Here is a 16,492-nt window from a genome sequence, read left to right as displayed (position 1 = left end):
TCACCCAAGTGGTTCCTCAGTTCTTAGAAGTTTTCAGCCCCACAGCCACACTACCAGCAGTACAAAAATAGTTTATGTAAATCGACTTCAGATATGCGTCTACAGAAGCTCCAGTCACACACTGAAATAAAGTGTAACCAAATCTATACTGAGGAAGCCCCTGAATGTTTTCCTGATCCTCTTTTTACATGGCAATGGTAATGGAAGTGGATTTAGTGGCCCAAAGGCTGAAAATTCTCATGAATATCAAGGAAAGGTGCAGCCACTTGGGGCAGGGTAGGTTCTCAATGTTCCCTTCTGCCTATTCCTTGGAGGTCCTGGTTCAGAGGTTTGAATGGGGACAAGATTCCCTAGTGAAAAACAGCTGAGCCTGTATTTGGTCACAAGGAGTCCTTAGAGGAATTAACCTAATAGCTTTTCTTGACCCATGAAAACCTGTCTCATGTGAAGGGTGAAAAAGAAAGTACATTATCATCAGACTTCTATTTGCTTAAAAAATAAAAAATAAAAAAAAATCTGTATTTTCTTTTAAAAGGCTTAAGAGTTTGCTCAAATGAACAAAACCAGACTTTGAAACCACTGTTTTAAGTTACAGCAGGTCCAGCATAAACAGCTCATCACATCACCCTCTTCCCAAAGCCTATTTACCAACTCTTCTCTCCCCCAGTAAAATTTGCTGAATGTAAACTCAGGAAATTAAGAACATGGCCCCATTTTCGAAACTTTGGGGAATAAGAAGAGCATCTAATCACCTGCATGCTTTTCTTCCCCACTAGTCAAAGAGAACATTTCCTGGACAATGTTGTGCTATATTTATATATATATTCACATCAAAAAATTGCAGCTCACAGAAAGTTTGCTGATTGAAATATAATGTGCATACTTTGTGTATGCACTAGTTCAATCAAAAGACTGCTTCAAAATAACGTTATTGGATAAAAAAATAAAAATAGTAAAGAGAACATTGGCACTTAATGTCTGCAAGGAACTGCATCTTTTAGAATATGTGCCATAAATCAAAGAGAGGGAATAATATTCTACTGTGCTGTTTATCCCTCTGCTTTGGTTTACATTCATTTGCAGGCAGATATGGTTCTACTTTCCCTGAGTGAATAGAATCACGGAATCGTTAAAGCTAAAATAGGCCTCATCTAGGCAAGATAACTAAGCTACACCAGTATAATTGCTGAAGCATGGGATACACATCCAGGTCATTCCTCTCACAGCTTTAGACACAAATACAATTTACAAACAGAACAAATCTTGAACAGCATTGAAAACAAAACACTTTGAAAAACATGGGGGAAAAAAGAAAACAAAATTTAAATAAAATTATTAAAACAAATTAATCACACTTAAGGATAATTTTAAATCACACAATGTATTTAATTGTTTTGTCTATTAAAAAAGAAACAAAGTCAATGCCAAGGAAAAAAGGTAATTAATTTTTAAATACTTGTCTTTTTTAATGCTAAAAATGGTATTTACAATTCAATGCTAATACTTGTATTTTTAAATGCTAAAATCAAATGCAAATACCCTGTCACTTTTAAAATGGGATTTCCTTCTGCATTTAATCAGAACCTCAGCCTTGCTGAACAGATAAACTAGATTAGATGCAAACAGACATCAATAAATTATAAAGTCTCTCTTCCATGTACTATTCATAGAGTTTGTTTCATCATTTTTAAGTAATCATGACTTTTCCAGGGTAACAATAGAAACACAAAACCAGTTATTAAAATGATGACTAACACTTGTTCAGGTATATTGTACATGCACTATTTGTTCACACACACTCAGGCTTTCATATCAAACCATCTCATGCTAATTTCTGTATTCAATATTATAATTGTCATAACAGTGACAGTCCCAGATTATGAACAGCGCAGGGTACAACTTTACCTTGCTCTCTGTGTGCTTGTAAATTCTTAGATGTGATTTCTAAATATGTGGTGAAACCCCAAAAAAATCTTGGTAATTGTTTATATAGGTGCACACACAGATATCTCTCCATATTTGTGCTTGTTTGCCTGCGCATACTGCCAAGTATCAGGGAGTTTTTTATTCTTGCATAATTTATTTATTTCACTCCCAGAGAAATAGGAGCAGCAGTGCTGTAATCCTGTGTAAAGCTGATGTTACAGCCTATAAAGAACCCAGACTGTTTCCTCAAGTCACCTTCTGGGGCTCAACAGTGAAAAAGTCAGGAGTAAGTAACATTGTGTTGCTATGACTGGGTTTGTGTGTACTGATTTTCAATAACATAAAATTCATGATATTACACACTAAAATATCTACTAAAAGCCCTTATCAACACCTTAAGGTCAAATCTCAAGCTAAAAAGTGTTTAATGGAAAAAACATATAAAATTAAAATTTAAACCACAGTTATATTTGCTTCATGTAATAAACATCAATTGCATAATCACACAGCACCTTGTCATGAAATCCCAACTGTGAATGCCTTACAAGATACATTGGATGTAGCTGCTCAGACAAGTGGCTTTGTTTACTGCAATGCCTAGAAAATGTTGTAAATGAGGGAGCAGATTGATGAGAGAAGGGACAAGAAATGGAAGAGAGTGCTTCATGGTTCTGGAACACCCAGGGGAACCAAATCTTACCCTTTCATCCCAGTACACCTGTTTGGTCTGTGATGACTCACTGAGACCACATCTTTCTTTAGTGCTTTTCTGTCTTCTTAAGGGCCTTCCTGGAAACCAAGGGCACCCATTGGCAGGGAGAATTCACTGTGCCTCCTGGAACACCCACAGCTACAGCTGAAGTTAACTGGAGTTTTGCTTTGCATGCAATATTGAACAAATGTAAAATATTTAGTCATAAACTGCTCAGATGGGTTACATAAACCCTTTTAACTTTAGCACCTATCTTTGGTTACTCCTCTATAAAATGGGAGTAACAATTTCAAATCAAGTTTCCCAGAAGTGCTGTGGAAAACAAGACGTTGATGTTTGTGAAGTCCTGACCCAATAAATGCTGATAATACTGCATTTAAGAACTCCTAGTAAAACACATACTAGGGAAAGAGAAAAATATGAAACCTTAATTAGCTGCTGATGATTTAATGATTTACTTAGAGATAAAATGCAGCATCCTGTGAAAAAGAGTATAAAATGACCAAAAAAAAAGCATTCTGATGGACATGCATAGTAGGACTGAATAAATATTGTACAAAATTTTAGGAGAGTAAAAAGATTTTGTTGATTCCTGAACTCTTAATCTGTGTGGGTTTTATGTCTTAAGAACTCTTTTCTTCAAATTTTCCACTTGAACCACAAACTATGTTACATGATTACACATCCACTGCCTTCATACATTTTCCATGTACAACAGGAAGACTTTTTTTTATCAAGAAGAATGAAAATTATATTAATTTTTATATTTTATAGCATATAAGAAGCCTATTGCTAGTATGTCAATTAATAACACTGTGTCCACCAAAGGCTGAAAGATATTTTCCAGCAACTTAAAAAAAAAAGTAAAGTATGAATAGTCTGCCAACATATTTTCCATTCTAACTCCTTCAGTGCACAGATAAGACTCTCAGACCCCTTTAATCCTCACTTGGGTGACAGAAAGGACTGAGTGAGAACATGTAGAGGTACAACAAGAAGACACCAATGTCAGTGAGGAGAGTCAAGTCCCATATAGGAGGGATGAGGAGATGCCTTGATTTTGGGGCTGAAATCCTCATGTAAAGCTAGGCAGAAGAATGTAACTGACACATCAGATTTTTCCCCTGTAACTCATTGAAAGTACGGGGAGACAAAGTGTTCAAATTTCGTCTTCCCATACTTGGATATGAGCAAAGGCCTCCATGCTAAAGCAAGCAGATGTTGAAGTAGCTGTGATCCCATGAGAAGTTTGAACAGAGAGATCAAGAAGAGTGATAAAGACCCTTTGCCCCCAGGGGGAGAAAATATCTGTTCTCAGAGATGAAGATGATCTTAGAAAAAGATAAAGAGAACCTTTGCTCTCATCTTTAAAACAGAACCCCTTAAATTGACATGGCCCATAAATGCAGCTGTGGGAAAGCTGTGAAAGATGGGAGGAACTTCATGATGGCAGATTTCTGAGCAGCTGCTATTTGTGGAAATTAAAAGCCATAAAAGCTGACAAGAGGGACTCCTCTTCCTCTTCACTTGGGATTCCCAAGTAAACTGAAGAAAAACTATTCTAGAGATGATAAACTCACTGAATTGTTTCTGTACATCATTAGAGGGAAAGAAGTTGGGGGGAAGGAAGTGTTCTAAAGATTTTATTCAAATTCTTATTATTCTTTTGGTTTCTGTTAATAAAGTTTTCTTTGTATCCTTTTAAAGTTTTGAGCCTGCTTTGCCTTCCTCCTAATCCTATCTCACAGCAGGAAATGAATAACTGTATTCTAGGGAGTGCACTGTTATTTGGCCAGCACTGAACCCACCACATTAATTGGTGTATTGTCCAGAAAACCTCAAATTGGCAAATCAAAACCACTACAGAGCTATTGAAAATGAATTAATTGTTGGGTAATTTAATCAGATGGCTTGCTGATAAAATTTGAGAAAAGACTTGATGCCCAGCACCTGACAAATTGGTATGGGTTTTTCTGATATAAGAAAACTGTCCAGATGGCCCTAGAATGAAGGATAATATTCAAAATGCTGTTCTCAGAGAACTGTCCAGCTGTATCTCACATGAAAATGCTTTTGTGAATTTTTAAAAAAGCATTAAGTATAATGGAGAATACTGAAGAGAGCATTTAAATGTAATCCATTCACAATTTAGAGTAATTGACTCTGTTGGCAGGAGTTGTCTGAAATTAGGCTTTAATGGGCACAACTGTTAACATATCAATCTCAGACAAACTACATCTAGAACTAAGATGCTAACTTTTTGAAAATTGTCCTTCAGTTTGTTCTTCTACCTAATACATTTCTCGATAGCGTTTAGAAATTTGCTACCTGCAATAAAAAAGCCTTTATGTAGAAGTTTTACCCTTATTATTCTACTGATAAACATCTGCAGATAATTTAAATCTGTTTAAACATGTATGAATATAGACAAGGTTCAGCAGCTGGGAACAGAAACCCAAACACTGACATTTGTAGTGAGAAGACATTTTTGGAAGAGCATTTTCTGACAGGCTTACAGAAGGTCTGGGAAAATGGAACAAGTCTCACACGTTAGAAGCAGCATCACTTCTTATATCCCTATGAAGCATTTATGTCTCACATTAGCATTAGCATCTTCCTGGAGTTCACCCATACCCTTCACATTAGAATTTTGTCCTGCCATCTGACAAAGCTGTACTCAGTCCACAATTAATGAGCTTTCACATCTGCCAAGGGCTGAAAGTGTAGCCAGAAAGAAAGAACTGAATCTTTGAACTCCCCATCACAGCAAAGAAGCAAATTTAACAGGGCCCCAAGGAAGACCCATTAAACCTTCATCACATATCCATCAAGGAGGTGATCATAGTCTGGACTCTATAGGTTGGAGTGGTATTAAAGAATAAACAAATGAAACAATTTTGAGGACTTCCATCAAGACAGAATTCAACAAGAAGGGAAGAAAGAACATCATTTTAGTATATGTGCCTTCATTAAGAAGAGGAAGAAAATTCTTGAGACATACTAATAGAATCACGTGTAATATCAAATATTCTTCTATTTCTTACAGTACAGGATTTAGTATTTTATAAATAAAAGCCATATGGATGTTTTCATTGGTTTAAGTATTCATATAGTGGTTAGATTTATCTCCTTGCAATCTTCAAAGCCAGATCAGGACTCTTGTTGATTTTAAAATATTTGTTCAATTTGATTTGTAGAAACAAATTGAAAACAGACTTAAGGATGTCAAAAACTGCTTGTAAATAAGAACAATTTTTAAAAAGCAAGCTGTAAAATCTAACAAAGAAACCATGATAATCTACAACTATCAACCCATTAATTATTTTAGTTAATATGAATGTGCATATTATTAGCCTGATTCATTCACACACATAGCACAAAAAACACCATCCAAAATGACAAACTTTTAGGGTACTGGTAATTAAATTAAATCAGATGCAACAAAATCAGTTTTGTTTATGCTTTCCTTATATTACTTAATGGAACATTTTTTTTTAAACAAAATGGAAGAAGTGGTGGGTTTTTTGCTGTGAGATGGTGCATGGGACAAATAAAATAGACAGTGCTAATTGCAGGAAAACACTGAAACACTAGGAAAAGCTTGGTGATTATATCAGCAGAGGTGGCTGTTAAGGAAAACTTCCTTCCTTGAAGGTGGATATTTCCTAATAGAAGCTTAGATTTACTAATCATTGTGATCTACCACTTTAGAAGAAACAGTATTTTTCTCTGTATGGCAATGAGAATGATAGAGCTATTAAATCATAGGAAAAGTGGAAAGAAAGAATCACTCAATTCTCTTCCAAGTCCTGGAATCTTTTCAGGATGTTCACAGGTGGAGGAGAAAGTGAGAAAATCAATATTTTAAAATTATTTAAAGCTTAATTGTTTCAATGGATTTCTTTGGAATTTTGCTTCTCTGTCCCCTCCCCACCTCATGTAGATACAGGAATCCTCCATATGGTACAAGGTAGCATACCAGGAAATTGCCTTCAAGTAAGTTTGGAACTTTAATTGCACAGAATCTACAATGTTTTTAAATCTCTTAACAACTACTTTAAGTGTTAAGTGTGTGATTGCCTGGGTTTCAGATCATATTGGCATGTGTTAGAGGGATGTTTGGAAGCTAGACTAAGCAACAAAACAACGGAGTACAGGAACAGTCTTTGACATCTTCCTAGCACTCGTCAAAAGATTTCCAAAGAAAACATGGAAATGCCTTTTCTGAAAGCTTTAGCAGCTGTGTGTGTGGTGTTTTAAGACTGTACTCTCTACAGTGGTTTTGTTTTTCCAGCCAAGGAAATGTATCAGGCAGTCAGAGAAACTTCAGAAAATTGTATGATTTTAATTAAATCCTTTGATAAAGCTCACAGCTATTTTTTCTTAGTAAAGGGTTCTAAAGTTTTAAAAACATTCAATAGGTTCCTGAACAGATAGCATAGAAAATTTGGAGACCAAATCAATCAATAAGCTAGGAGTTAAAGGGATTTTAGTCCTGCCTTAAAGGAAAAATCTTCATGCAGTTTGAGCTACACAGTTTGTGTAGAAAGTCTCAGCAATATTGATCTCAAGTGCACATATTTTCCCATGTGAAGGTCACTATGGACATATATTAAAAAACTGCCATGGAACACAAACCTGCTGACAGTATGAACTATTCTTAATATAGAGAAGGTGTGCTTTTTACAAAGTTACAACGATTAAAAAAAAAAATAATTGCTATGAACATGACTGCCAAATAGTCTTATTATGACCTTGCTTTAGAGAATTTGAAAGAGGCACTCATAAAGCCTTGATTCCAGAATGGCTGATCTGTGACTATCTCTACAGTAATAACAGTACTAGTATCATCTCAATAAGAAGTAATATGATGACACTTCCAGCAGGACACTTCTGCATTGATTTACTAACTGTGATCTGAAACAAGCTTATCTACAGAGGCAGTGCAGCAAATTGAGAAATAACTGCCTTATTTATATGAATACAGTGCAAACTTATGAGTATGCTTTTGATATCTTTTTTCCATAAGAGGGACCATAAAAGATGCTGCTAAAGGAAACATCAGAAGTGTCAAAAATTACAAAATCACTGATAAGATAAAGGGGAAGGTAGCCTTTGCGGACTGTCTGATTTTGGCCTCTCAAGGTCAAGCTGACAAGTCAGGGACACGTACTCAATCCAGAGGATCTGAAACAGTAAAAAGTGAAGACTCACATTCATCCCAGATAACTTTATACACTCAACTGAAGTGCCTAAGTAATACTATTTTTCCTGAGTGGGGGGACACACATCTTCAAAAAGCATTTTCACCTGTCTAAGATCTGCACTGTCCTCTACATACTGAGTCACACTGTTCTCTATATGATCTGTTTCTCATACAAAAGAAATAAAGGATGCCTTCACACTCACTAATCTACTCCATCCAGTGGGATAACAAGCCATTCTATGCTACAAAATTTGGGAAGAGAAAAGATGGCAAAGGCGAAGAACTAGATATGAAAGAGGAAGAAACTGCTGCTGATCAATTGACTTCTCATGCCTTTAGAAATTGAAGAAAATAGGCACTGAAAGGTGTGCAAACATGATAAGGCTACAGTCACACAGAATCATCAGAATTAGTGATGCAGACATCAATATTTTTCCAGTATCTGGTTTCTAATATCTGTAACTGAAAGTTTGTCTTCATGAAAAAAGCTTTTAAGGAGGGAGCTAGCGTGAGTCAGGCCCATCTTGCTAATGCAGCTGTAAAGCAAGGATCTATGGTTCTACCCAAAGGGAAGGCCAGAAAACAAAAAGGGTTGTCATGGCACACAAGTTGTCCAAACCTCATAACTTCTGCCTTATAAGCATGGCAGACAGCAATTCCAAACATTTCTGAAGAGCTTGTTCCCAATATCAAGTGCATCTGCCCTTAAGAGAACTAAGTGCTGAGCTGGTACAAAGCAGTGTAGCTTCACTGCTTGTAAATGAGCTGTATCATCTCACACAGCTGACTGTCTCCCTGTCCCAACAATTACATTTACAACTGAATGTAAATGTTCTAGCTATAAGTTGCAACAACTTTCCCCTCAGCTTCTAATCCTGTTTCCTTTATGGTGGTTTGAGCACATCCTCTGAATTAAACATTAATAGATATTAAATTAACTCATGAGCAGAGTTCAAACAGAAAAGAGGCCTATGCAAAAGGATGCAGAAAACAGCATAAATATCTGCAATTGTCAGTGAATTTGGTAGGGAGCAGAGAGAGTTCAAAGTAGATGTTCGTAGTGGCTGCTGACCTGTTAAAAAAGTGTCTTTCTGCTCTGAAAAACCCTCAGAAGGAACCAAATGGTATTTCATTGCCATGTCAGATTCTCACAATGTATTCCTTAGGTTATGTGCAGAAGTGCTTCATTTTAGATGCAGATCTGTCTCTTTCAATTACCAATGCAGACTACAAAGCATTTTAGCAACGTCATATGTCAATTAAGCTTGTTTAGTTATCCTAATTGGCTCTTTTTTAAATTCAGTGACAGCAGGAAAAAGAAGATGTTCTTAACAGTCATAAGTGCTTATGCCTTAGCACTACTAAAGCATGTAGCCAGCTCTTAGATTGAATAAAGATGCAGAAGGTTTGATGTTGATGCATAATACCTGTTTTTAATGTGCTGGGGAGAGCCAAGACACTTGAAAGCTCCATTGACCATAATAGCAAGCCTTGTGCAGAGAGCTTCACATTCTTCCATACTACAAAAGAAATTGAGGGGGAAAAAGACCAAACAATTAGTAGTGAAAACAGAGAACATTTTTTATACCTAACTTTAGTTAAAGTGAAAGAATCTGGACAGAAGCAAAAACAGGTACACAAAACCATTGGCTTCAAAGGGTGATAGTCAAAGTTATACCCTAATCGGTATATACCAACAGCTGTTACCACATGACAGCTAAAAGAGAGCTATAGCCATTATTTATATTTTTAGTCTATAACTTATTGGACAATTCTGTTCAGAATATAAAGGTATCATTACCACAGGCAAATGCCTCATAAGCAATCTCAGGAATGCCACTGAGGAAGTAATGTACTCTGTTATTCCCTTTAATACGTGTTTATGATTATTCTGAGCTAAAGGATAAAGGGAGAGGAATGAAAAGCTTGCTCAGCCTTTTGCATAGCACATGGCCTTGAAAAAAAAACTACCCTTAGCCTGATTGCAGGATAGAAGCCAATCCAAAATGCTAGAATCCAAACAGAATTTAGGAAATGGAAATGCATCTGAATAGAAAAGCAGGGTCCTCCTAGATGTGACTGCTTCAGATGATAAATAATAGCTTTGACTTGTAAAACTTATGGCAGATGGGCTGCTACCTTGCATATTATGCAGAATTTTGTGAGCAGCTCTTTCAAAGGAGCATTTTAGACATAAGGAACCAGTCAGGACACACCCACCATCCCAAAGAGGACTCATGTTTGGTGTTCCTACAATTCGCTGTGTGCCCTCCCCAGCCCTACTGAGACTGCTCAAAAAGAGATGTCTTGTGTGTCTCAGCCATGGGCCAGCCCAATTAAAGTGCTTTGACTGAACAAACACTGGCAATTAAGTACTGCCCTAGGAACAATTTCTCTATAATATGACAGGGCTGTGGTGAGAACAGCCAAACTGCTATGTCTGAGAGAGACAGGAAGACAGCTGACACATCTTTCTGCACATTGGGAAATTCACTGAATAACTCCTAATGCTCCCCAGCTGTGGTAAAATTACACAAATTTAGGGCTCTAGGGACAGTCAATAAAGCCTCACTCCTCCCCAGTTAAAACAGAAGTTTTGTCTCAAATTTGTAAGTAAAAATCTGTCTCAGAAAAGTATGTCAACAGCACTCAAAACCTGATTTTTACACACCAAACCTTCTCTATACCTTTCATACATGTCAGCAAATACATGCATAACTTTCACTTCATCTGTAAAATTCCTGTACTTATACAATTAAATAATCTCAAAGCTCCAATGGCCTTTAGAAAATAGTATGAATAGTATAAAATAATTTCTCCTTCCTTCAACCTGGCACAACAATATGAGCAGTAACACAGTACTTATTGTCTGCCTCAAGTCATTCATTTGTAGAGCTAAATGTGTAGTTGGTAAAATTTGATGGATTTTATTTGTTTACATCATATTAATAATGAGATCATAGGTCTCTTCTATTTAGCTGGTGTTTGACAACAAAAGGTTCTTATACTGGGCTGAAAAGTCAAAGTATATTTTTTCCTAAAAATCACTGAGCTGAATTCACAGTGCATAACCCACTTTCCCTAAATGAGTGTGCTGGTAAGCACTTGGCCATCAAACACAGTTTCATGAATCTTAAAATTCAGCTCCTGTAAATAAAACACTAAAAAATTTTTGGATAATTTTTCCATCAATAATGGACTGGGACAACAAATCTTAAGAATATCTAAAAAAATCTGGAAATAGAAAACACTGGAGGAAGTTTGGCCACATTCTTTTATTAATTCATCTGTACTTCAAATCTTATTTCAAATGTTTCATTGCTGTTCCGATTATTGAATTTTGTCTTCTCTGGACATGTTTTCATGATCTTTCTCTCATTTAAAGAAATTTTATATATAATTATACATGCCATATATATATATATATATTGACTAAGGGAACATTTAATTTATTTCATTTACTATATATGTTACAAAACATCATTGATTTTTCCTCCATTAAACCAATATACCAGTGACCATATCAGAGAACTGACAAGATATTTAATATAGATGGACTCTTCTAAGAGGATGGGGTCTCTCCTACCATTTCCAGTAATGCATAAGAGAATAGCTGACACATCCATCTTCAGGATGCCATGGCTTCCTCTTTTCATACCTTGATGCCAATCAGAAAATTAATAAAATCAGAGGGTTTTTCACTCACATGTCCTTTTGTAAGGATTTTTAAGGTAGCCAAACACAAAAAAGTAACCTGATGTTACAAGCAAGAAGAGAAGCTACAGCACTGAGTAAAAAGAGCATGAAAAAAGAAGAATTACTTACATCATCTTTTCTGTCCCTGCAGCCTCTTGAGCAACACTCTATTTTTAAAAAATTAAATATGAAAAATATTTGGGATTTAAATAGGTTCCTTTTTCATGAATAGGAAGGAACTACCTAAAAATTTCAAGAATTAATCTATGTCTCACAATAGAGTGAGCATGTCTTCAGAACATACTCCTCTGCAGCACAGGAATATGCTGGCTGCTGGGATAAGGGTCTTACCTGTGGGACGTCAGCACAGCTGCACAGCCATCCTGAACTTCCTTCAGGATAGCTTTCCAAAGGTGGCGTTTAGAGCAGGGGTCCATTCCAGAGCTGGGCTCATCCTAGAGGAAAAACTAAAATTACACAGCAGCATGGAAAAAGCATACCACAGGTGTTGCCCAGCATGAAGAATTAACACAATTCACAACAAAATCATATATTTTTCTCTTTAAATGTCACATTTTCAGAGGGCCACTTGAGTGACATCCTGTTCAATGTTTTGCTTTAACACATGCAATTTAATGTCTAAATTTATGGAAGGCACATTTTAGTAAAGAAGTATATATATAAACAATATTTAAATATAATCTACATGTATTTAAAAATGCTTATCATGTATATGATTTTTGTATAACATAGAGCTATAAGTGTTTATTATATCTGTTTAATTACATACATATACTTTTTTTGATAAGAGAGACTTGCAAGTGTTTTTTCTTACTTTCTGGAAGGGTTTGTTGACGGTTTCTGATCTGCATACACATCTGCCATGAGCACAAACAACTGGAGAAGCCCTATAGCTCCCAGATGTCTACATTGCCCATCCCATATCCAGGTGCTTGATGTTTAGATTTGACATCTTATACCAGTTACTCCCACAGCCCTTTTAAGAGGAATTTTCACCCACAGAGGAGAGAATTCACAGAGTTAAATAACAGTAACTCAGTGCAAAGCAACTGGCAAACCCATTTCCCACTCGGATGGCTTTCATGGAGAAAGATGTGCTGCTACAAAATCTACATTACCCCTTTTTATCTATTCCTCCTTTCCTCCCTAGATCAAATTTTTAACTTCATCCACTCATAGAAACAAAAGTAATTTTATTTGATTGATAAATCTAGTCTCTACAAAACTAGGGAGAAAGAAATTCTTCCAGTTGCTTTTTATACAGTGAAATTCCATGGGGAGTGTCAGCACCTGTTAGACGAGTATGGCTTTGGCCAGAGTATTTTCAGCAAGGAATCCCAGCTGAAACCTGGAAGCAAAGTTTTCAAGAAACAGGGAAAACAAAACATCCAGTTTGAAGCTAATTTTAGAGCCTCACTACCAGTGTCAGAGGTTAAAAAATTCAGTTCAGTATCCCATTAACTGCGGATTGCTAACAAAGAAAACACAAAAAGCAATAAACATAAAGCAATCCACACTGTTGCTCAAATTAATAGCTATGATCCTGGATGCAATTTAAAAGCAGATTCGGTGGTTTATATTGCTGCCTTTGCTTTCAGACAAAATAATAATTAAAAAACCCTCCTTTTAAAATACTGAAAAACTCCTTTAGCTTTCTAAAGCCAACAAATGTTTTAAGAAATTTGACATGTTTAGATATCTTTCTATCCTCTTTTCATTCTATATGCAACAGTCTATGCCCTGCAGCAAGAAGTAGGCTGAAATGGATACTTGCAGTAGTGCACTGTCATAAAGACATTCAAAATCAGTTGGAATGTTTCCTAAGATCAGGAAAAAAACACTGATTTAAGATAATCTCCTCCTTTTACTAGCTGAACCAGGGTCAGTTAAAGCATAAAATGTAAATAAAATATAGAAGTGAGGCAACAGTAGGCAGTTAGAAGCAGCAAAATGTCTAATCTTCTGAAACACAGCCACTAGAGAATATCTATTTTATCTGGATCTGGTTTACCTGCGATCTTTTCCTGGAAGCCCAGGAATCCCCCTGAACTCTGAGGAGCAGCTTTCCTACCCCTGACTGTTTTGAAAAGTTTATTGCACTGGTTTAGCTCTTCCCAGCCAAGTTTTAAGAAAGTGAGGTTCACTATTCTCTAGTGAAACAATTGGCAGTGGTATGAAAGAGAATGTAGTGTTGTACTGATGCAGTTCTCAAAGCTTTGTAGCTCCCTGATCTTCAATACAGAAGTCATTGCTTACACTGGAGTGGCCGTGTCAGGCCTAAATGGGCAGTAGTATGCAAGAACCAAAACAACCTGGGATAAGTAATTCAAATTAATATAATTCAGAAGTATTGCTTGATTGGGTGACTTGTGAATGCAACAAAATGTAAGAACTAGCCAGATTTATGAAATAAATACAACCTGGTAAGAATTAGGAGCATCCTGAAAGTACATGGGTCAATTAAACACTTATTTGGACCATAGAATACTACAGTTGCATTTGGATTGAGGGTTTTGGGGTTTTTTTCTGCTCACCCAATTTCTCCAAGGAAGAAAAAAATTAGGAAAAAAAAAATTACACTTTCTATTTTTTTTGAGCACTGGAGAATAAAATAAAGCCATTAATACAGCAGAACAAAGAAGACAGTTGTACATCAATTACTCACCATCTGATCAGGAAAATACCTGATTTTCTTTAGAGCAACATACATGACAACAAAATTTAATGTAGCCCATTTTTCATAAGCACAATATTACATTTACTCACCAGTAAAAGTATTTGGGGTTTACCAACTAAAGCCACAGCAGTAGAGAGCTTCCTCTTTGTGCCAGCACTGTACGTTCTCACCAGTTTGTCAGCATGGGCGTTGAGGTGTAACCTGTTAACAAGGTCCTCTGCAACCTGTGGTTTGCAAATTTAAAGGCCAACAAAGATGAGGCAGATTAGATAGCATTTGTGCAGAGATTGTAAGGACATTCTGCTCATGCATGTTAAGAAAATGTACATGCTGTTTCCTTATTTACCCACACTTGCTTCACATTATTACTTTTGAATCCTAAACACAGAGGGCCCCTTCATTCTTCAAAAATGATACAGATTTTCTCATATAGAAGTCTGGCTTTGTCACTGCTCAGCACAGTCATTTGTATTTGGTTTGTGTCCATGGGTCAATGATCTAAAATGTCTCTCATATCAACTTATTCTCTACTATTTATTTGATAAAATACATGAGTAACCAAAAATTCAAGGGAAAAAGTTCTCCATCAGCTATAAAAAAAGATGAAAATGTCAGAAAACCAGGTCACAGTTGTGGATTTAGAGCTTCTTAAAGACAAAATGTAACAGGATCAAATTAATATAATTTTTTTAATAACTGAGAGAGGTAAGTTGATCCTAGCTGGGTGGGTTGTAATTGCTTTAACAAGAATTTATGATCCGAGAAAGCTGGGAAGGCATGTGAGCACAGCAGGAGACTGTGCTCCTGTGGCCTTTTTCTTTACCCTGTCAGAGATAATCCTGACATACAAGGCTCCCTAAAATACTGGTGCTAGAGAATATGAAATGTAGCAATTATCTTAATCTATCTATATCAACTCCTACTGCTAGACTGTCCTCGGGGATATAGCTCGAAACCATGAGGGACACAATAGAAACTTTTCTGCTTGCTGCTGCCAAATGCACACTGCAAAGCAGCAGGTGTTTGGCATAGACTCCTGGGGGGCTGTGTCATCAAGGAGTGATCAGCTTTGTAACACAGCAAGTGTGTCTTCTACCTTCTGTATGTAGGACAGCTGGAAGATTCTTGTAAAACAAGGAGTTGCATGGTGCTGCTGTTGCCCAGCATTAATTGCCAGAGCAGACCCAGCAGAATGGTTCATTGTCTGCTTCCTCTGCATTACCTCCAGCAAAAGGCAAAGAGGGACTTGAAACCTTAATTATATCACATGGAGAGTCTCCACTTCATTCAAAATTCCAATTGAAAAAAAATTAAATAAACAATATTGTGAATTAATGTTCAATATCCATCATAAACAAAATGCCACGAGCATAATAATGCTTTCTATAGAAGATTTTTATGCAAGCACCTTTGCAAATGATCAAGATGTTCATGACTCTTTTAGCAAGATTTTTCATGTAAATGATACTTATAAAAGTAAGAGACATCTCTGAGAGCAAGTTGCCTGTAAGAAAGAACAATGCTGAAGCAGTGAGAACCTGCAATATTCTTGTGATGATCTTTGGACTGGTATCCACAGTCACTGTGTTTGGGGTACCTGGATGTATAACCTGACAGTAGCACGTGTTCTCATACAAAAGTCACATTTCAGAAATATTGCTCTGTCTACTTTGGATGCAGAGAAGTTTGTTTTTTTTTTTTTAAATAATAACTGTTAAATTAGCCACAGATAATATTATACTGAAAAGTTCAAGGCTTCTGCTGTATCAAAGTTAATTCACAGTAACTTACTTCCAATTAGAGGTTATAGCAGTGATTTTAAAAATGGTTAATCATCTAAGTTATATTCTAAGATAAAATAGCTGAGTTTTGTTTTGTTATGTGGGGTTTTTTTCACATTATACACCAAAGCTACACACAAAGTGAAGTCTTCTAAAGCCTGTGGTAGAGACCTTATCCTGTCTACAAAATTGACCTGACTGCTACCATTGGGAATGCATGGATGTTAGTGACTAAAGGCTTATCCTCCTACATATTCGTCAACAGTCACTCAAATTACACAGAAGATCTCATAAGAATTTAAGACCAGAAAGTGAAAAAATATGCAACCCCATGTTTAAACTACAATAAGCTTCAAGAGTAATTAAAAAATAATCAAGAGAGGACCATGCATAACAGCAGAAATAGCAGAAATGTAGTCAAAACTATTCTTTAGCTATGACTAGAACCATTCTTTCTGACTGCTTTGAAGTGT

At 36.3% G+C, this 16,492-nt stretch overlaps 1 protein-coding gene across 1 annotated transcript in view; it reads right to left on the bottom strand.

The window, feature by feature from the left end:
* Positions 1 to 16,492, bottom strand: part of ABCA13 (ATP binding cassette subfamily A member 13) — a 168,886-nt gene that overhangs the window by 6,517 nt on the left and 145,877 nt on the right. The window contains exons 50-52 of the mRNA XM_050971110.1: positions 14,328 to 14,462; positions 11,892 to 11,995; positions 9,272 to 9,364 (exon numbers count right to left, since the gene is read on the bottom strand). Coding sequence (XP_050827067.1) covers positions 9,272 to 9,364; positions 11,892 to 11,995; positions 14,328 to 14,462 — 332 coding nt within the window. The remainder of the gene's footprint in view (positions 1 to 9,271; positions 9,365 to 11,891; positions 11,996 to 14,327; positions 14,463 to 16,492) is intronic.

The sequence above is a fragment of the Serinus canaria genome, chromosome 2, assembly GCF_022539315.1.
Source record: "Serinus canaria isolate serCan28SL12 chromosome 2, serCan2020, whole genome shotgun sequence".
In the NCBI taxonomy this organism is placed as follows: domain Eukaryota; kingdom Metazoa; phylum Chordata; class Aves; order Passeriformes; family Fringillidae; genus Serinus; species Serinus canaria.
The sequence above is the reverse complement of the archived record's forward strand: the minus strand, read 5'-3'. Positions and strand labels throughout refer to the sequence as shown.